Source organism: Schistocerca americana, chromosome 5 (genome assembly GCF_021461395.2).
Source record: "Schistocerca americana isolate TAMUIC-IGC-003095 chromosome 5, iqSchAmer2.1, whole genome shotgun sequence".
NCBI classification, from domain to species: domain Eukaryota; kingdom Metazoa; phylum Arthropoda; class Insecta; order Orthoptera; family Acrididae; genus Schistocerca; species Schistocerca americana.
This window is the reverse complement of record NC_060123.1, coordinates 443037578-443059954: the sequence shown is the minus strand read 5'-3', so window position 1 is coordinate 443059954 and position 22377 is coordinate 443037578. Positions and strand designations below refer to the sequence as shown.

General features: G+C 40.6%; 1 protein-coding gene across 1 annotated transcript in view; it reads left to right on the top strand.

The window, feature by feature from the left end:
* The window catches only part of LOC124616761 (fanconi-associated nuclease 1-like), a 148404-nt gene that overhangs the window by 84670 nt on the left and 41357 nt on the right, over positions 1-22377 (top strand). Inside the window, exons 8-9 of the mRNA XM_047145145.1 lie at positions 11916-12047; positions 20982-21219. Coding sequence (XP_047001101.1) covers positions 11916-12047; positions 20982-21219 — 370 coding nt within the window. The remainder of the gene's footprint in view (positions 1-11915; positions 12048-20981; positions 21220-22377) is intronic.

Here is a 22377-nt window from a genome sequence, read left to right as displayed (position 1 = left end):
TTGCTCAGACAAGAGTGATAAGAGTCATGTGTAGAGCAAGTCCAAGAACATCGTCTCACAAATTATTAAGTCAGCTAGGAGTAGTTACCACCACCTCTCAATACATTTTTTTCTCTAATATCCTTTGTTATTAAGAACACCACTCTCTCTGAAAACAACTGAGTGGTTTACATGCATGACTGTAGACAAAATACTTTCACTGCTGTGGGGATGTATACACGTCCTGCAACGCTGTACCCCAGGTGATGCAGACATGTATATGTGCACCACTTGGGTTTTCCTTCAGTATTATGAAAGTCTGAATGCGTCCAGTTTTCTTACAGTATTATGGAAGTCTCAGTGCACCCTGAGCCACTGACTTCTTACTGCTGCATATTAATTACTTCCATATTTTGGTGAGTAAAAAACCTCATTGCAATATCCTGAATTGTTTGAGATATGATGTCTCTTGTGACCACATGATTCACGATGAGGAAGGATGCAAGTGGGCACATTACCCAATAACTTGAGAATGAAATGAGGTATCCTCCTGCTCTCAATTTTAAATGAAGTTTCGATAACTTACCTACATTCCATTGACTGCAGTATATTAGCTAAAATCAACCATATGCAAAGTTCATGCAATGCATTTTTACCTAGGCAAAATCTTTCAAATTTTGTGCGGTGTTTTACTTAATTTGATTGCAGCACAGTAACTATGGCATACAACAGAAAGAAATTCAGTTCTTCATCTTCTCTTGATAAAGAACTGAATTTCTTTTTGTTATCAAACCATAGGATATGCAAAACTCAAACTTTTTAACCTAATAGTTTTCAAAAAATCAGGTGATAAATATTTCTTATTGGCCAGAATGCCACCTCTCACCATAGGTGCCAGCCTTTGGTGAGTAGTACTGCAATAACAAAAGCCGCCTCAGCATGGAATGCAAAGAGCACATATGTACCAGCGAAAGTGTTAAGAACAGTGTACTCTCCCCTCCAATGGAATGACAGCACTTGCACAGCGGAGTAGGAGATGCTGGCACCTGCTGCATTAAGCAAACCCACTGTTGGTGCTGACAGAGCCCTTACTGCTGAGATAGGTGGTCATTCTCCAGCCTGTGTGACCCCTGGAGCAGATAGGGCTGACAAAGAATGAGGCACTGGGCCAACAGCTGAAGAGAGGGATCCCCACACCCATCCTGGGAGGCATCTCATTCCAGTGGCATGCTATGAGTAGAACTTAGGTGCAAATCGTGAGGACATGGAGACTGTGCTGGCTATGGATGACAGCCAGAATCGAGTGAGGATGCCTTCAAAATGCCCTGGCCCAGAATGGTGTCCTGGGCGTAAACATTGATGAAACCGTGCTGTTGCAGGACACGTGCCCAGGAGCAAGAGGTTGAACAGTATCTGCATTTGACAGCCTTGCAGGAGCTCAGCAGGGCTCTTGGTTCCAGTCAGTGTCATTCTGTAAGAGCTTAAAAAAAGTGTGAGAGCCTTCTCAGCTGGGAAATCTTCCACATATTTGTGCTTCTGCATCTTAAACATTCAGACAAGGCATTTCACTTCACTGTGGATGGAAGGGAGATGCCATGATGTGTTGAATGTCATTGTGTGCATAAAAGTCTCTGAAAGATTATGCCGTAAACTGAGAAACATTGTCCAAAGCCAGGGTGCAAGATAAAGCTTCTATGGAATTTTTTGACAGGGCCTTGACCTTCGCACCTGCTATCACAGATGGCCAACAAGCAACATAAGAGAAAAAAAGCATCAGTTGCCAATAATCAGAAAAATGTATATAAATAAAAATACCAGCAAAATCACGGTGAAATGTTTCCCAAGGCTTTGCAGGGGTCAGCCATGGTGAAACACTTGCGACAGGACGTAGCATTCACTGCTCCTGCTGCTGATGATGTGTTTGTCCGTGTCAGCCTGGTTTGCTCTTTTGTGCTGTGGTTACCTTCTATTCCCCCAGTGTGCTAGGCTCCATGCGTCCATGCTGTCAGTAGTGACAACATCACTCCCAGCCTATAATTGGCAGCCCACAATGCGAGAGGCTCTGAAAACTGTGTAATATTCAAAACCTCTTCCAACATAGGGCCCTCAAGCTGAAGGGTACCACAATGCATTTCCTTCTCTGGCGCTGAATGAATGATTCTGTCTCTGACCACGGTGTGTGCAGAAGACTCCTAAGACTTAGCTGTGATGAACCTAACCTATGACTGAGGTCATGAAGCTTAGCTGCCCAAGCACAATATGATTGCTGCAGCTGTTCGCGACTTGATAGAATTCCACACCTGCAACGGTGACATGTGTATGCTTGTGGTGATGCAGTGATACTTGTTCCTACAGAGGAGCTAACTGGGAAAGTAACTGATAACATGCAAAGAGGCATCAATTATGAGAAAAGAGCTTTACAGACCATTTTATCGATCAGCCAGAATGCCACAAAAATATTGGCGAAGCTGTTTCTCGTAAGTCTCCTAGTCTTCCGCAGGGTCATCATAAGGCGGGAATGGTGGTGAGTGAACAACCAGCCGTGGAACTTGAGCCAGTGTCATCAACAACCATTACAGCATGGCCATATGCACATGCTTTTGTTGAAGAAGTAACTTGAATCAAGTCTCCATGGAAAAAATTCGGCCCCTCAATTATTGTGTTCCTAGTTATAACACAAGGACGCACACAACCATAAAAGAACTACAAAATTCTCATCATTTTTTTTCATTTTCCCTCGTTCCTTAGCCACTTCAAAATTCATGGAGGTCTGTTCCATCTCTGCAAGTAAATAAAAGGCAGTTTGTTTTTTGCCTTACGTGTTTTGCTGCTTTTATTTATGAAGCATCTCCAGTAGTGATTTCCAGTGATGTTAGTCTGTATGTGTGGTCCTGGAAATGTGTTCATTTGGTCCCTATGCTACAGCTGGCTGATTTCCGGCATTTTCTTTCCCACATTTGTTGTAACACATCACTTACACTTTACATTTTGTGATCAACTTGTGTTTAATTTAGTTCCATGGATGGAACACAGTAGTGGCCTGACTTATGTATGCTTTGGGTGATAGATGGAGTAACTTGCGAGTTACTGCAAAAACTAGTCACTAATAAAAATGCAACTCTGACAGAAACGTCAATTAATAAATTACAGATGTATTGAGTTGCTGATTATGATATGAACACAATGCTGGAATTACGTAAACTGTAGTGCGCAGTGAGTAGTAATCTGTTATTGAATATATGTGTAAATATATGTCACATTATCACAATCTTGACATATTCCACATTAAAGGTGACCCCATCACTGTATGAATCTGTAGGACATGCAATAAAGAAACAAATAACTTCATACAATATTCTTAGTGCACAGTTCTGCTTTCGCCAAGAAGCAGGAATGGATCCAACACCAAATCTTGTAGTAGACTGTATTTAATATTTCCCTTCTCAGGATTTAGTTTTATTCCTGTCATATAATTTGCTAATAATGTAATCCTGTGCTTTTTGTTGTTAAAATTAGGCTCCATTGGTGCAAGGGTAAAGCCTTTAATGATGTACCATTTTAGTTTCCCAAGTAGAATTTTATAATCAACAGATCACAATAAGTGCCAATAGGGTAATTTGTTTTTGTTCTGTCAAAAATGAGTTTGTAAGATTATATATTGCTTTTGTAATAGATAAAACCCTCAGGGAAGCCAAACTGAGCTTGTTAAAATGTTATTCTAAGGAAAATGGTGCAATGTTCTGTTGTAAGCTACCTTATCAGAAAGTTTTACGTACACAGGAAGGAAAGAAATGCATCTGTAGTTAGAGGTTATTTGCTTATCATTATTTTTTAAGGGGCTATCACTACTGGCTGAGACATTATCAGAACCAGAAGAGTTACTGCTTTTTAGTGGCTTAATGATTTTTTTAATCTCTGGAATGGATGATTTGACGAAGTGTCATTTAGTGTTGTAGCACGCATTGCCTGTCTAATTAACTACGTGGATATGCCTCTTGTAATCTTACCCTCCCACACATCACTATTAAAATTCTCTGTCTATAAAAGCTTCAAGAGACATAAGATATACAAAAGGAAAACTTTTTACTTAGCATCATTTTCTCTTCTTGTTGTTGTTGGCTCCAAGTCTTGTTGTGTCTAGGTGTACATTCTTGAGGCTGTAATTTTTATAATGTTGTGGGTTCTTGTTGAACTGAATGACTGATGAAGATTTGACTGTTGCTATGAATATCTTCTTATTTTATCCCATTCTTCTAAATCACACCAACTTTACAGTTTCCATTTCAGAACAATAATTCACATTTTTGTTGACAAGATTAGCGAAAATAAGTGCATTTCCATCAGAGGCATGCCCACAGTACTCCAAATTCTGCGGCACTAACAATATTCCAAAGAGTTTACAAAGCAAAAGAGTTTACAAACTGTCTTGACAAACAAAGTATCTTCAAATTACGTCATTAGTTATAAATGAGTTTAGAAATAAATTTAATGATTTACGTTAGATTGTGCAATAATAATATGAAGTTTAAGTGTACCAGAAATTTCGTAATTTCAAATAATTTTTGAAAGAAGAATAATTTTAACTGTTAGTACATATCGATTGTAACTCCTTAATTTATTTTTATACATTTTAGCGCGAAATATAGTACATCGTATACAAAATCATATGTATTCTTTTAGTGAAACAGCTGATACAATGTTCACATATACAAGAATCAGTAGTATACATGGTATTGGTTATTTTTATATGTAAAAAAAGGTGATGGTAGAGGAGGGTGACCCATTATACTCTGTTGGACCAGTTTTTGTCTGTGTGTTTTTGAATTTAGTCAGCAATATGCTGAATTTAATATCAGTCAAGAAAATGAATATCATTTAATTTACCAAGCTTATTCATTTTGTGCCTGTTAATAATGCTACAAATTGTCCTTGCTTTGTTTTTGGAATTTTGTGCATGCTACTAGGTTTTTGCCGTTTGGCTGACAGAGAAGAATTTTGCAGTACTGCTTCAAATGCATTATTAAGTCTTGATTAGAGCTAGTCGTGTGCATTAAATAAAGTTCTCTCCTCCTAGCACAAGGTACTGTGATAAAAGTTGTTAGCCACCTTTTGTCTTGGCATCCACTATAATTTTACGTTACCTGTTGTAAGGAAAAACTGTATTCGTAGTGACAGAACAGCCCTTGGATAAACTGCTGGTATATAATATGGACATTATATTTCAACAAACAACCATGTTGCCATCATCAGCGGTGCTAATATGGCTGCTATGTGATGTGGGTGATTTTGATCCCCCCCCCCCACACACGCACACACACACACACACACACACACACACACCACACCACACCACACCACATCACATCTCCAGTGCAGCACTCCGTCCATGGTCCATGCCTGGAGGTCCGTAACAGCCAAGCCTGTAGTGGTATTTTTGGTGATGGGTGCATGGGCAGTACTGCAGCACAGCTATTGGCACTCTACCCACCTTGGAAGTAATTGCGCTATATTTGCTGAATACCTGCAGGAGAATTGTTGCTTCTGTTGTGAAATCAACTTACAACATTTCTGCAACTTTATGTTACTGTGGGACCTTCAACTGTCAAAACTTATCAGTGGCACAAGACAGAGTGAAAAAAGATGATGCTGTTCCTTTTTATTGAAGTGACAATTTTAACAGAAAAGGGAAAGGGCAAAACGGTCTTTATCCCACAGATACCACTCACTTGGACGTATCACTCTTTTAATTTTAAAAGATTACAATTTCTGTTGAGCCTTGGATTCTGTATCACAATCCATAAATTAAGAGGGCAGTCTATTAAGTACTATTGAGTGTGTTAGATATCTCCTTGAAGTCTCCAGTTCAGTTGTAGCTGTAAGTTCAGGCTAATCCCAGGAACTACACAGAGATTTTTCTATGGTTTTCACCAATAGGGAGACTAATTTATAAGGAAGGTTTGTGTGTATAATTTATTACTGTTATGCCAGACAAGTCGTCTGCCTGTAGATACATAGTGCTTCTCATGCAAAGCGAGGGCAGGTTGCTAGTAGGTTGTAGGTAACACCAAGGCTTTAAAGGGTGCTTTACTATTGTATCTAGTTGTCACTATCATTGAGACTTATATTCATCGTTATACTCCGGAAACCAAGCAGCAATCAAAATAATGATTTGCCTTTGCTGAATCTCTCCAAAGAAGGCTGTAAAAGTTATGACGAAAACCTTTTGGAATGCAAACAGTGTCACACCCACAGATTACTTGGAAAAAGGAAAAACCTTTTGCATATGGTACTACAGTGATTAACTGGATTACTTTGACAAGAAACTAAAGGAAATATGTCCCTATTAAGTGAAGATGGAGGTGCTACCTCACCAGGACAGCACACCAGCACATTTATGTGGAGCTGTTATTTTCAAATTGCATGAATTGCTGCCTCCTCCTCTCCCTACCCCTGTACCTCCCATATGAGCCAAACCTAGCTGCTGTGATTTCTTCTCCTTTCCAGAGATGAAGAAATGACTCACAGGTAAAAGCAATTCTGCCCAAATAAGGTGGTCGCCTAGAGGCAAATTTTACGAGTGCTTACGAATACCTACAAGAGGAAACCCAAAAAAACTGTTTCAGTTATAAACAACGTATTCACGAATCTTTTTACAAAATTTCTTCAGTCACTTTCAAAGTGCCCTCCATTAGATGCGAGGCACTTGTCAAGCCCTGTTTCCATCTGTTTGAAACATGCCTGATACTATTCAACTTTGATATTGTCCAGTGCCCTTTGTGAACTTGTTTTTACTGCCTCCACATCATTACAGCACTTCCGTTTTAGCATTTTTTTCATTCATGGGAATAGGAAGAAGTTGCATGGGACTAGATCTGGTGAATAAGACTGGTCGGGAATGACACAGCATCCCTTAGATACCAAATATTGGGTTGATCTTAATGCCATGTGCACAAGGGCGTTGTGATGAATGAATCAGTCACCTGATCACCAAAGTTCAGTGCATTTCCTCCTCGCAGATGTCTTAAAACTTCCAAATAAAAGTCTGTCCGGGGGGTACAAATTCCCAATGCACAATTCCACAAACATCAAAAAAGACAATGATCATCATCTTCACATTTACATTCGACTTCACTTGTCTTTGCCTTTTTTGCTCTGGGAGAATTGGGAGTCCTCCATTGGCTTGACACTTGCTTGATTTCTCGGTCATACCTGTAACACTGCATCAGATTTCAAGCCTTGCCATACATTCATGTGCATGGTTTTTTGCTCCTATGTGAGAAGGTGTGGAACTAATTTAGCAGCGCAACTCGTGTGCAGATCCTCACTCTAAATTTGCTAGTACAACCTCCAACTCATGTCCATCACTTTTGAAATTTGGTCAGTTGTGAAACGACGAGCCTCGTTGATTTTTTGTAGGATTTTTTCAATGTTTTCATGATTTTGTGAGGTTACAGGGCATCCAGAATGAGGTTGCTCTTCAACAGTCATCTCACAATGTTTCGAGTGCCCAAACCAGTCGAAAACTTGTGTGTAGCTCATAGCATCGTCCTGGAAAGCCTCTTGAAGCATTTGGTGAGTAAAAAGCCTCTTTAAATATTTGGCGACTCTCCATTGTCGATTTTTTAAGCAGGAAATGAAATTTCAGAAACACTCTTTTGTTCTTTCAAAGAACAAAGACACGCCAAAGATCAGAGGAACACAACACTATGCTCACACATTGACCTACACTAACTTTGTCTGCACAGTTGTAGACGGTCTCTACTAACCCTAACTAGTGGGAGATCTCTGTAGTACATCTACAAATGGTAGCACCCTCTCGGTCTGGTGTCTCTTTTTCTTTTTTTTCCATCATATTTTTGGAGGGTTAGAGAAATGAGTGGGACTTTGGGAGCAGTATATACAGTAGAATTACAATTATCTGACCATGTGTCCGACCACCTGTCTGGGCTATGTGCCGATATGAGAGCCAGCAGTGTTGGCTCATGAGTATACATTCTAACAACAACAACAACAACAATAATAATAATAATATGCATGATTTATCTGACAAAAGGAAAAAATTTGTTGTTTTGTCCATAATTAAGTATAATTTTTGGCAATAACGAAATAATATGTAAGCTTTTGCAGCTTTCCATGTTGTGTTTTTGTGCAAGTGGGAGTTTTCATACTTTTCCATTTTTTTGGACAAATGTACAAGATCCCTAACAGATGTATTAGTTTATGAATTTACGTCTGGCCTGAAAATCAGATATTCTTACACTGCACCCACACAACAACTTGTGCTAACTGTACACCTCCTTGCTAGATGTTCGCTTGTAGTCACTCTTATTTGATTTCGTCACTCTCCCGATCAAAGGATCTGTTCTCGGAGACCCTAATTCCTTTGCGGCTATCTTTTCCTGGGAACTTACTTTTCTGTTCACGGAATGAGATTTTCACTCTGCAGCAGTGTGTGCGCTGGCCTGGAAGTTCCTGGCAGATAAAGCTGTGTGTAGGACTGAGACTCAAAGTCAGGACCTTTGCCTTTCACAGGCAAGTGCCCCACCAGTTGAGCTACCCAAGCATGACTCACAACCCATTCTCACAGCTTTACTTTTCTGTTAGCACGTAAAATAGCTTCAATATAGTTTATGTGTACACTGCACACAAAAGCCAATTCCCGCACAGTAAACAACCAACTATAAACACAAAATGCCTTTTGTGGAAATGATGAAACTCTAGTAGTAATGTGTACCAACATGGTCACTTGACTAGAATACAAATCGCGCTGAGATCCATAAGAGCCTAAAGCACACTGCCGTCAATCTCATATTTAAGTGAATATCAGAGAAACCAGTGATATAGTTTTTATGAATTTTAAATATATAGTGTGGGCCTACAGCACGGATAAACCTGACTCACCATATAATCAACAGGTTTAAGAAGCATGAATAAATGCTCCAATCTCACAATCAACAGTGATGTGCTTTAGGCCTTTATGATTCTCAGTGCCTCAAATGGATTATTGTATGATACAAGTAATAACTTAATTACAACTCATTCAGAAACCCATGAGATAGGTCTACTGTCAGTACAACTTTAACATATACTGACGCCTGATCTAATTTTACTACAGTGTATAGTGAGTGAATTAGCATATCTCAGGGGTGTGCTGTCATCTATCAGGATTAATGCCGAGTGAACAGAGATAAAAATCTGCTGCAGTGTGCTGCCACTTGGTGGCACTGATGTAAACTTCTAGTTGAGTGGCAAGGGCTAGCTGTGCATATCATGAACCACATGTTCCCCCCCCCCCCTCCCCCCCCCCCCCCAAATCCATATGTATTTGGACCATAAGGCAATTACATCACATGATTTACACATGTCTAAAAGCTCCTTAAAATGTGCAAAACTGAAGGTGTGCTTCCGACCCTGATGTCAGGTTTCATGGAGTCTAATGGAGCAGTAGCACAGAAGATATAAGTGCCATATCTTTCAGATTGCAGCCTCTGTGTTGCATTTAACAGCGTTCAAAGAAAAATAACCAATAAATCCGCAAGGTGTCGAAAGTTAGGATGTTGTCGTGCTCTTGTGCCTAACGCAGCAGCCACCACTGAGTGCCAGCATTATCAGTCGATTTTACTCTTGTCACAACTGATACCAGTCAAGTCACACTTTTCACACATACTCAGTTGACAAACTACTGTACTGCTGAATTATTCACTTAACTATACTCTGCAATTTCCTGTTTTGTCTTTGCTTTTTTATTACTAAATTCCTTTTAATTTTAAAGTTACAGTGTAGTTTTATACAATTTATTAATTTCTGATGAAGAAGTGATAAGGGGTTCTGAAACACTAAAAATAGCTACAAATCAAATGAGAAAATGTGTTGCGTGCGTAATCGAACAGAAACTAAATGACTGCAAAAAAAGGTAACTGACAAAGATGATTCAGTTACTAACTTAGCCTCTGAAATGGGTATTGGAGAGACAACCATTAAAGACTGGAAAAAGAACCAGAAATATCTTGAAGCTTTTTCACTGACAGGAGATAGTGTAAAAACTAGAAAATCAGTGAGCTCTCGGATGGCACTGTGTGGGTTTGGTTTTGTCAGGAAAGATGTAAGAGGATCCCACTTTCAAGCCCCATCGTAAAAGAAAATGCTGTTCAGTTGCACCAAAACTGCGGAGGGAGGAAGACAAGTGCCAAGAAAATGAAAGTTGTCTTCACTGGCGAAAAAACTGTCACAGCATTAGGCAAGTTGCTATTTCAGGTGAGAAACTTTCCACTGATGATGATGCAGGTAGGATGTTCGTTGAAAAATTTGAAAAAATTGTCTCAGAAAATAAACAGGTAGCTGATCAATTATACAACAGATGGGACTAAAGTATAAAATGGTCCCTCGATAAACCCTTGCCTCAAAGAATGAAACAGTCAGAGGCATGGAACTAGCAAAGGACAGGCTGAACATGCAGCAACTCGTAAGTGGTGACCATAAATTGCTCTTATTTGAAATAGACAACTGTAAGAAACCAAGAGCCTTCGAAAATGTAAATATGTCAGCACTTCTTGTTCATTATGCTCAAAAAACTGCTTGAATGAATGGTAATTTGTTTAAAGAATGGCCCTTTGATGCATTTGTTCCAGATGTTAAAAAATACTAGAAAATGTCCATTGAGTCTGAAGTTCAAGAAGGTGCTGTTAAAGTTCTGTTTTTGCCTCCCCCTCCCCCCCCCCCCCTCCATACACAGACACACACATACACATAGATGCATGCCCCATGTAACTTCAGTAATCCAACCATTGGACCAGAGGGTTACTGAGCTGTTAAAGCAACATTACAGGAGGAAATATGTCAGCACATTGTTAGAGAAACCAGAAGAGGCTTGTCTTCTTTTTGAAGAAACTATGCAGTTTACTCAATTGTTCAAGGTTGGGACGAACTTAAGAAAAATCATGGAAGAAGGTTTGTCCTAACCTAAACCAAGTGCAGGAATTTCCTGAAAGTAATGAATCAGACACTGCAGAATTAGTCACTGATCTGCAAGCTCTTCAGAATGACATTCATCCTGCTGATGTAAAGAAATGGCTAGCAGAAAGTGACATTGCTGCTGTAACCAATGAAGAACTTGAATATGTTCAATCTTGTTTTGCAACAGTATAGTGTTGAGTAAGAGGAGTCAGATGATGAAGGAAAGGAAGAAGATGAAAAGATCAGCCACTGTGCATTACAGGAGATGTTCAAGGCTGCCTTCAAGTATGTGGAACAGTAAACAAATGCCATGGTTACGGATAGTTTACTTGTGCTTTACTTAAAAAGCTTGCTAGCTCTGTATAAGGCCATAACTCTCAAATTAGTTTTTGCAGTTATACTTTATTTATTGGGCATGATGTTACCCGGTGGCTCTGTGGTAAATTGCCAGACTGCAAATCCAAAGGTCTCAGATTTTATTCCTGGTCACTGCTAAGATATGTATCTTCCACTTACACAGCTTTCACCTCTGGCAATGTTTGTTGATGTGAAAAATGCCCAGTTACAGAATGGTTTGGAATCCACATTAAACTGTAGGTCCCCCTATAATTGGCTGCATAAGTCAGTTTGAGGGTGGAGAAAGGCATAGTACCATGCCTAGTAAATCACTTTGATGTTCAAACCAATCTTTGGATTCAGAGTGATGATGGCTTTACTTTTTTTACTGAAGTGTATTTCATGCAGTTATGTATTTTATGACAAAAGTAGTCACCAATACACATGTTTTCAAAACCTCCACTTTGTGATTGCATTTGCCTTAGCATTGTATACTCATATGGGAAGACCTCAGAGTGCTCAAGTGGCTACTGCAACAATGAGTATTTCAGTTCCAGAATACATTTGTGTCTTACGTATAACTGTGTACTGAGGTGAACTGAACACCACACTGGGCTATTGTAGTAATTTGTTTGCATTTTTATCAGGTATGAAACTGCAATTGAGTTACAAAATGAATCTATGGTTGCCATAGAGAAGAAAGACTGGGCTACAGCAAGAGAGATTGTTGCTGTTATAGAAAATAATTTTAGGGAGCTCTTGACGGATGCTAATGAAAGGTCAGTGATGTAGTATATTTTTAATTTATCATTAAACTGTATATACAAGTACTTTAAAACCCAGTGTTGACCATTGAACTTTTAAAATTAAAATTGATTGTTTTTGTCAGTTATTAATGAATTTTATAAACCTAAAAAACAGCTTCAATTACAGTACTAATGCCTAAGTACTATAAATAAGAGCAAAATTTTATAAACTATTGTGTAATTATTCTGTGTCAGCTTAATCAGTGTCTACAGAGATGTTAACTGCATTACATTTGGTGGAAAAACTGTCATAAATTAAACTTTTTTGTTATTGTCTGTAAAACGTAAAATAATCCCATCAGTATTTGCAACAACATTTGTCGATAATGAGACTATGTTTACTCTCAGAATGTATTTGTGTGAAACTTGCTGTGATAGTGTCAGGAGCAGAATGCAACTTGAAGATTATTTGCACTGTATTCACACTGGATATTGTCATACATCCAGTGTGAAAAATGACACGGTTCATACTTATGTAGCAGTAGTTGTGACTGAAATTACGTGGTTATGGAGGGGAAACATATGTGGCTGAGTGAGTAAGTGCCAGACTCAAAAGTTCCCAGGCTGCCCTAGGATTTGTTTGTCACTTATCATTTCTTTCACCTCTGGCAATGATTTATTTAGTGAAAAAATGTCAAGTTTCACTACGATTCAGAGTCCATGTTAATCTGTAGATCCCCCTATCACTGGCAGCTTAAATCCGTACAAAGGTTGGAAGAAAGCAAGAGCTTATCATCTGCTGTTGAACAGTGCCTAGAAAAGCACTGCACTGTTCAAATCAACCATCAGGATGAGGACAATTTTACTTGCTTAATCTTAAATTGTCCTATTGTGCAGCAGTAATACACAGAATGAAGAATTCGAAGAATTGAGAATACAGTTTACACAGTAACATTCAGAATTGATCAGATTGCTGCTTTAAAGGCATACTTGTCACATCAAATTGGAGTTCTGAGGCAGCTGAACTTCAGACATTTCTTGTAGCTGCACTGCTTTAGTGATTGTAGAAAAGCTTGCATGGCTGTGCAAAATTAGATGTACCCTGACTGTATAAGTGCAGTACAAGATAGCTAGAAACCAAAGAAAAATCTATAATGTTATGATAACAGAGTGACAAAGCTGATAGCAAATACCTTGTGTTGTGATTATGTTAAAATCAGTATTTTTTAAGCAAGGTCTATGTTTAACTGAAATCAACCATGATACGAGATTTCAGGGGAAAGATCTCGACTGTAAAGGCTGCGATGGATGACCTCTATGATGGGGGGTTGAACTAAGGTTGGTGGGGGACTGAGGGCAGAATGATGACCTATGGCTGCTCAGATACACATCATTATTAGTCATACACTTTATTGAAGAACAAATTATAACACTCGTAGTAAATTTATGTGGTGGCAACACCCTCCATAGCATGTGCTGAAAGCAGCAAGTGGCAGGCACTGATGCAGCAGGTGTCCCACAGCCTGTTGTGATGCCAGCAGCTCTCCAGGAACACTGAGGTGCAGAGTATGCAGCAGTTCCTGTGCCTTCTGGGCACAGCTCTGTAGCTCAGGGCAGGATTCATTGGAAGATGCAGAGTACGCGAAAGAACTTGCCCCCCTTCTAACAGCTGTGTACCGCAAGTCTCTAGAGAAACGTAAGGTTCCAAATGATTGGAAAAGAGCGCAGGTAGTCCCTGTCTTCAAGAAGGGTCGTCGAGCGGATGCGCAAAACTATAGGTATGTATCTCTGACATCGATCTGTTGTAGAATTTTAGAACATGTTTTTTGCTCGCGTATCATGTCGTTTCTGGAAACCCAGAATCTACTCTGTAGGAATCAACATGGATTCCGGAAACAGTGATCGTGTGAGACCCAACTCACTTTATTTGTTCATGAGACCCAGAAAATATTAGATACAGGCTCCCAGGTATATGCCATTTTCTTTGACTTCCGGAAGGCTTTCGATACTGTTCCGCACTGTCACCTGATAAACAAAGTAAGAGCCTACGGAATATCAGACCAACTGTGTGACTGGATTGAAGAGTTTTTAGCAAACAGAACACAGCATGTTGTTCTCAATGGAGAGATGTCTACAGACGTTAAAGTAACCTCCGGTGTGCCACAGGGGAGTGTTATGGGACCATTGCTTTTCACAATATATATAAATGACCTAGTAGATAGTGTCGGAAGTTCCATGCGGCTTTTCGCGGATGATGCTGTAGTATACAGAGAAGTTGCAGCATTAGAAAATTGCAGCAAAATGCAGGAAGATCTGCAGCGGATAGGCACTTGGTGCAGGGAGTGGCAACTGACCCTTAACATAGACAAATGTAATGTATTGCTAATACATAGAAAGAAGGATCCTTTATTGTATGATTATATGGTAGTGGAACAAACACTGGTAGCAGTTACTTTGTAAAATATCTGGGAGTATGCGTGCGGAACGATTTGAAATGGAATGATCATATAAAATTAATTGTTGGTAAGGCGGGTACCAGGTTGAGATTCATTGGGAGAGTCCTTAAAAAATGTAGTCCATCAACAAAGGCTTACAAAACACTTGTTTGACCTATACTTGAGTATTGCTCATCAGTGTGGGATCCATACCTGATCGGGTTGACGGAGGAGATAGAGAAGATCCACAGAAGAGCGGCGTGTTTCGTCACAGGGTTATTTGGTAAGCGTTACGGAGATGTTTAGCAAACTCAAGTGTCAGACTCTGCAAGAGAGGCGATCTGCATCGCGGTGTAGCTTGCTGTCCAGGTTTCGAGAGGGTGCGTTTCTGGATGAGTATCGAATATATTGCTTCCCCCTACTTATACCTCCCGAGGAGATCACGAATGTAAAATTAGAGAGATTCGAGGGCGCGCACGGAGGCTTTCCGGCAGTCGTTCTTCCTGCGAACCATATGCGACTGGAACAGGAAAGGGAGGTAATGACAGTGGCACGTAAAGTGCCCTCTGCCACACACCGTTGGGTGGCTTGCGGAGTATAAATGTAGATGTAGATCTCGCTGTAGTGCTTGTAGAAGAAGACAGTCCTCAGAGTAGCGTTCGCCCTCGCGAGCCGGTGCATACGACGACACTACGCCCAAACTGGTGTAGGTTGTTGAGCTGCTGCAATCCCCTGGTTACAAATGGCTGCCCTCCAGGGCAGATGGCTGGCTGTGGCTGAAGTAATCCTAGAGATGGCCCACAGGACAGAAGGCAGTAAGTTGACAGCTTTGGACTTAGAACTGGCAGTAGGGCCACAATAGGCCAGGCGTCATGGTGGCCGCTTGTAGAACTGTATCATCTTGTAGACTGGCATGGACCTTTCCTCATAGACTGCAGCTGCCACACTATGATCCCTGTGATTAAAATGACAAGTATTTACACCAGCTCAATGTGTAATTCTGTTGCCAAAGCACCACTTTCAACCACACTGGTGATAACAAGCCTGTGGCTTTGATGTGTTGTAACTGGCCTACTGATGCCATAGTAGTTCTGTCTTTCTGCTGTGACATTGTTGTTGTTGTGCCGGCCCTAGCGTGGCTGGCAATGTGGTAATCAACCAGTGGTACTGCTACATCTGACGTAATGGCGTTGGTTGGTGCCGAGGTCACCTGCTTTTGTGGTCTTTTGCAATAGCCGTGGCAGCATCACTGTTGTACTCAGTATCACTGAAAAATAGTGGTGGTACTAGACAACAAGGAAATTGTGTTGTGGATATTAGATGAGAAGGAGTGGCTACAATCACAACTTTCAATTGAGGATAGCTTCAGTTGGAAAACTTCTCTCATCAGTAAGAAAGTATCTTGCTTTTAACTCACCTGAAAGTAAAATTTACGAAATCAAGCATACAATAGTTAAATACATTGCATAACCACAAATTGCAAACATCTATATTTGGTCAAAGTCTAGTAACATTACTGGTAATCAAAGAACCTACACTGTTTGTAAAATTTAACAGACAATTTACTGTCCACATCAACCCCCTCCCTCTCTCCCCACCACAGATGTCAATAATATTTTGGGCTGAAGTATAAGTGACACCCATAATGAGCAGTGACTGGGCATTTACTCAGAGGTACAGGCTGTGTCTGTAGAAGGTTGAGTGCATCCGGTGTCTTTGTGTTTTGGTTTTGTCTTGTTTTGTTTAGGGCGCAAAAACAACTAGTGTCATACGCACCCAAGTCAAAACTGTGAAACACAAATACAAACAGAAGAGTTAAAAATGACTAGATGTCAATCCCAATTGACGAAAGAGAAGACAGCTAAAAACAGGGATGCAGAGAGGTCTAGAAAATAGACTATAGAGAAACGGAGGTCCAGAACTAAAAATTAAATGGCCGTTGCCATATTGCTATGACGGGTGTCTTTGTGAACTCACATGTAGATAGTTACAGGTGTTAGCTTCTGTCCCTGAACCGATGTGAGTCTTAGCTGTATTTGTCCGTAACATTCTTATAATGTGCAGAGATGGAAAATTGGCTCCTCAAAAGAACGCACTATTTATTATAAAACAGTGGCCACTGCAACATGTGGCAGTCCAGGAGCCTTGCATCTAAGTTAATTAGGCTGACTGTTACTTCCATGTCTACCTGAAACTTACTGGACACCCATCTACTACCAAATTAAGCAGAATACACTAGGGTGACTCTTCAGGGGCGTTGGAGGCAGCCTCTGACTCGAAGGAAAACACCATGACCTCCAATGTCCGTCTCACGGCTCACCAAATGACCTACCTTGCAGCGTACCGCACGCATACGAGTGGGCAGTCCCATTGAATATGCACCAAATGACAGTCAGGATAGGACTGCTGACTTGCCATTGAATGGAAACAGGTGTGGAAGGAGAGCGATGTCTAGAACCCAAAAAATGCCTTGAACAGAGATTATGTCACCGTGACTGATGTAGGCAAAGATGGGCAGCACTGTGATGTCACTGCACTTGATTTGTCAGTTGTATCAACACACAGAGGCTCAGAGGAAGTTGAGGCCACTTGGCTCATCCCATGTTTATGATGCCCTATGTCCAGTTTGTCAGACAGTAGGTCCTTTGCTACTGGCGTAAGTTTGTGTGATTCTACAATCTTAGCAACTTTGGCTAAAGAAGAGTCAGACAACACTAGTGTCCTAGTTTGGACCTCAGGGTCGGATGGTAACAAGACAATCATATCCATAATTAGCAAGCCCACATACAAGGTAGTATATTGGGGACACTCAAACCAAGACTTGCACGACACACCTTGCAGGTCAGTGAACCACCCCACATACAACTGCCATAGGGGAGTCGTGGTGCTGGCTAAACTGTAACCGTGCCACCACTACCACATGAGGTTGATGACCAAAATACTGCGGGAGCAACTAACACAGATCCTCAAAGTTTAGTTTCTCAATCTTGGTAGTGGACTTCAGATTTTGGACACATTCATACACTTCCGCATTACTACACAATAACAAGGCAGCCTTATCAACTGGATGACAATATGCCTTACATGGGAGTGCAGCAAGAGCCAGTGAAGGAAATTTTCCCAGGGGTGGCGGAAGACGAGGCTTCTCAGCAGGGGCCTGGCTTACCACCAGCGTGGTATTTGAGCAGTTCCTGTATCTGTTCCTGCTGCAGCTTTTGCTACTGCACCAGGAGGCACAACTGCTGTTAGTATGCAAAAATGCCGGGTACACGGTGGCCACAATTCAGCGCCATGAAAAAGAAAAACGTTGAAACCTGGTAATTCAGGAAGACAGGATGGGATACAATTGTGGATGGGGCCCGAATCAATTACTGTTGGTTTGCTTTGCAATTTCAGTCATTTATTTTAATAAATTATTTTTGAAAACGAGCCAGTGAGGTCGCACCCAGAATTTTAAAGCAAGTAACCACAATCACGGCTGAAGGCCTTTTAACGCCAAAATGGCAATTGTAAAAAATTTAACAAATATACTGTCAAATGGCGAATGACATAGCAAAAGTTAATTTTAAAAACACAAACAACAGATCACCAAACAGGTGAGACAAATAATGCTAACTTAATAATACAATAATAAAATAAAACACAAGGGCCAGTGACAGACGATGCTCCAGGAATCAGCCTCTGAATAGGTTACACAAAAAACAATTTCACGAGTGAAAGATCACAGGATGGTAACTTAGACTAGTGGCAGTCTAACGAGTGACTAATGATAATCTTAGTGAGGCTACCTAACATCCAACAAAACAAATGCAAGATGTACAATTACGCCAAAGCTGGAAATGGCAGTCTGGACTCCGCCCACAGAATACTGCGCCTAGAGCACCCAGAACAAGAAGGAATTACTCCCACTAATGTAGAAGAACGTCACCTGACCTACTATCAAAAAGCTGTCAAACTTACACGCCTCACCGGACAGCAGCGGCAAGGCGAGGAAATGTACAGTCCCATTACATACACTAACCCGCAGGGCAGGTAATTGGGGCATTAGCGGCCACAAGACAGAAAAATAGCACTGGTTGAACTTAACAGTGTAAGAAGCTGAAAATAGTAAATAGTAATTAAAAACTCAGGAAGGCTAATCAGATCCGCCTTCCCCAGGTACTCCACTCACTGCTTTTCATCTCGGTGACACTATGACCAGCAACACGAACCCAAGTCACGGGAGAATCGCGAGATGTCACAATGGTGGAGGTTTCTCTACGCAAATTGCAATGCACTCAACTTAAATATGCAGGATCCAGTTTAGACGAGGTCGTGCACCCTCGTGACCACTGCCCTTCGATCCGGAGGGGGGGGGGGGGGGCTTCAAATACCCCTTTTAACACATTTTCAGCAGTGGTATTCGTTTAGAGGTGAGAGCGTTCCAAGTGAATTTTCAAATCATATGCATACATACATATTCTACAGAAAAGACTCATTTAGGAAATCTTAATGGCCTAACATGTTTTTATAAGCTGATGTTTCCATTAATCTGCAAAAATTGTTAGCATCACATGAAAATGTAAAGAGGCTAGCATTTTTGATTTGATGCCCTGCCCTCCTCTCCCCTCAAATCTTGGTTGTGGTGACAAGCTACTTGAGTTATAGGAAAGCAACGAATGTGAATGCTAAATAAAGATTATGGTAACAGATTGCTCCATACTGTAACCTAATGTTTACGTTTGTGCTATATTCAGCATTTGTTTTCCATATTTGACAATGCTTTTGTCATAAAAACTAAAGCACAAGGTAAATTCAGAGAACCTATATTAAATGAAGGAAAAGTCTATGGCAAGTGCTTTGATGCACATTACATATGTCTACACGTCCGGAAATTGTAACATGCTCAGAAATAAACAGTCAGTATTTGAGACTAGGAACAATAGAAATTTCGTTGATGTGTGTCTCACTTGCAACATTTAATTATAAGAAGTCGTAAAAAGAGTGTCGTGTTCGTGATAAATCTTCATTGTGCAGTAGTCTTAAATCAGCTTCTTCAGATCTAAACAGCAGAAATGGGCACCCTGGACTAGCAAAGTATTATGGGGGGACATACTATTGCTTAGTAGTTGAGCGTCCCCATTTTTGCCAGCACAAGATGCCTGTCAAGCAGGTATCAGTGGCAAAGATCTGGGAGGAGGCTTTAAAAGGATAAGAAATCTGCTCCAACAATCAGATGTAGCATGTTGGTGATAATGAATCTACATACAAATTTACATTGAAGATTGAATTTGTGAGGCAAGTAGATGTGGCTGTAGGTCATAGTAGAAGATTCATTCACAGCATGAGGATGACTGCCATCAGTATTTCACTTATGAAGATGAGAAAAAATCTAAATGGCGACATCAGCTCCTCTATCAATAAGGAATTGTAGCTTGCTATAATGCTCTATGACTGCATGGAATGGCTGCACGGTTTGAGGCGTCATGACACGGAGTGCGCGGCCCCTCCCGCCAGAGGTTCAAATCCTCCCTCGGGCATGGGTGTGTGTGTGCTGTTCTTAGCATAAGTTAATTTAAGTAGTGTGTAAGTCTAGGGAGTGATGACCTAAGCAGTTTGGTCCCTTAGAAATTCACACACGCATAATGCTCTGTTATGAACGGTCGATGACTCTCCAGTTTGAGATTAACCACAATTTGTAGTGATTTCCCATGGCAGTTTGCTTGTCACAGAATGACTGACACTGGTAGCGTGCAGCTAAAAATTTTCTATGATACCAACAGATGTTCTTCCTGATAGGCGAATGTTTGTTTCTGCTGGAATAGTGTCACCATTGCAACTCATGTGGAGTGCTGTATTTTTAGGGCCAAGACTTGCTTTGATGGCTCAGCGACATGTGTTTGCCCATCGGTGGATATATCTTGACTATTTGGTCAGCAGTTTTAGCATTCTCATGGTAAGTGTAGATTACAATCTGGTTGTTCACGAGTTATTCTGTGCAGCAGACTGACACAAAAACTTAGGGAAATTTGATCACACAGTGGAATTGGTAATCCTGGGGCATATGTTGTATGCAGAAACAAAGTTGACACTCGACATGGTGGCTGATGGGAGCGACTGCAAAGGCATTTCCCATTTACAGCCGCTCCCATGAGCCAACACGCCAAGTGTCAACTTTGTGTGCGCATTTAATTTGGGAGAAAACTCCCAAATTTGTGCCTTCTGATGTAGGGTGGCGCAAGGGAGGAAAGACCCAACCTGGCTGACAGCAATCTGTCAGTCAGATTTCATTGTGTGTCCAAGTCCATATTATGTCTGCCAGAGAGTAGGGGGAGGCCGAAGGTTTATAATGTGCAGCACTGAACCAGGGACCTGTGAATTTCCAGTCTGACACATAGCCACTGGGCCACACTAAGTGAGGAATCCGTGTAGACTATGGGATGGCTAAGCTAAGTAGTTAAGTGCATCCTTTGCTCCCTTTTGTTGATAATATTTCATTGTTGTTATTTTAGTGTTTTGAGTATTATGTTGATGAAAAAATTTTATATTTCAGAGAACATGTTGAACAGCTTCCATCTTTTCTGAGAAGGTTTACGCCAGGCACTGTATATGCCTCCTGCCTGCAGTATGGTGCTGAGGTTTATAGAAAATCTGGAAAGGAACATTATAAATCTGCAGTTCAAATTCTTGAGCTTATATTGAGCCAGAAGCTTTATAGAACTCACCGCAGAGGAAAATGCTATGTGGCTTTGGCTTTGTTGCTTCATCGTCATGTGCGAGACCATGCTGCAGTGAGTATCAACTCATATGAGGAGCTACAGAGATTATGCCAGTCTCCCAGTACTCTTTTGTTTTTATTAATTTTTTTCCTTAAGTTTAAAACAAGAGTGTGTTGTTGGGTTACATGAGTGCATTGTGAGCAGTCACCTTTGTAGGCTGATTGCATTTTGCCCAGTATCCTACCAATGAACCAAAGTCTGACACCTGCTTTAGCTATGACTACCTATGTGATTATTCCATTTCAACACTCTACAAACTGTTACACCCAGGTATTTGCATGAGTTACCCGATTCCAATTTTTAATCGGTAATATCATGGTCATAAGCTACTATTTTTGTTTTGTTTTGTAAAGTGGAAAATTTTACATTTCTGTACATTTAAAGCAAGTTGTCAACCTTTGCATCATTTCAAGGTCTTGTCGAGGTCTAACTGATTGATTGTGCAGTTTTTTTCCCCCTGGAAATAATTTCATTATAGAGAACTGTATCATGTGCAAAAAGCCAGAGGTTACTTTTAAAATGGTGTTCCTGGTCATTAATGCACAGCAAGGATCTCAGCACATTTCCCTGGATCATATCTGAACACACTTCTACATCAGTCTACGACTCTGTATGCAAAGTAACATGCTGCATCTTCCTTGGCAAGGAATACTCAATCCAGTCACAAATTGTGTTTGATACCCCATATGATCATACTTTCGTTGGTGTAGCACTGAGTCAAATGCTTTTCGTGTTACACCACTTAGTCAAATGCTTTTTAGAAGTCAAGAAATCCACCAAATTGGCTTCCAGGATGCCACATGAGAAAAACACAATTTATGTTTCATATGCCTGATGTTGTGCGAATCCGTGCAGGTTGGCATGTAGGTGGTCATTCTAACAACTCATTATGTTTGAGCTGAGATGTCTTCTAAGATTCTACAGCAGATGGATATTAAAGATATTGGATGGTAATTTTGTAGATTACTCATGCCACCCTTCTTGAGGCTGGATATAACCTGTGCTTTCTTCTTATTAATGGGCATAGCGGTTTCATTAAGAAATTTATGGTATATAATGATAATTCCTTATAGAATATGCTAGGTATTCCGTTGGCTCCTGGGGCTTCGTTTGGTTTCAGTGATTAAGCTGTTTCTCAACAACATTGTCAATATTTCAGCCATCTTTGAA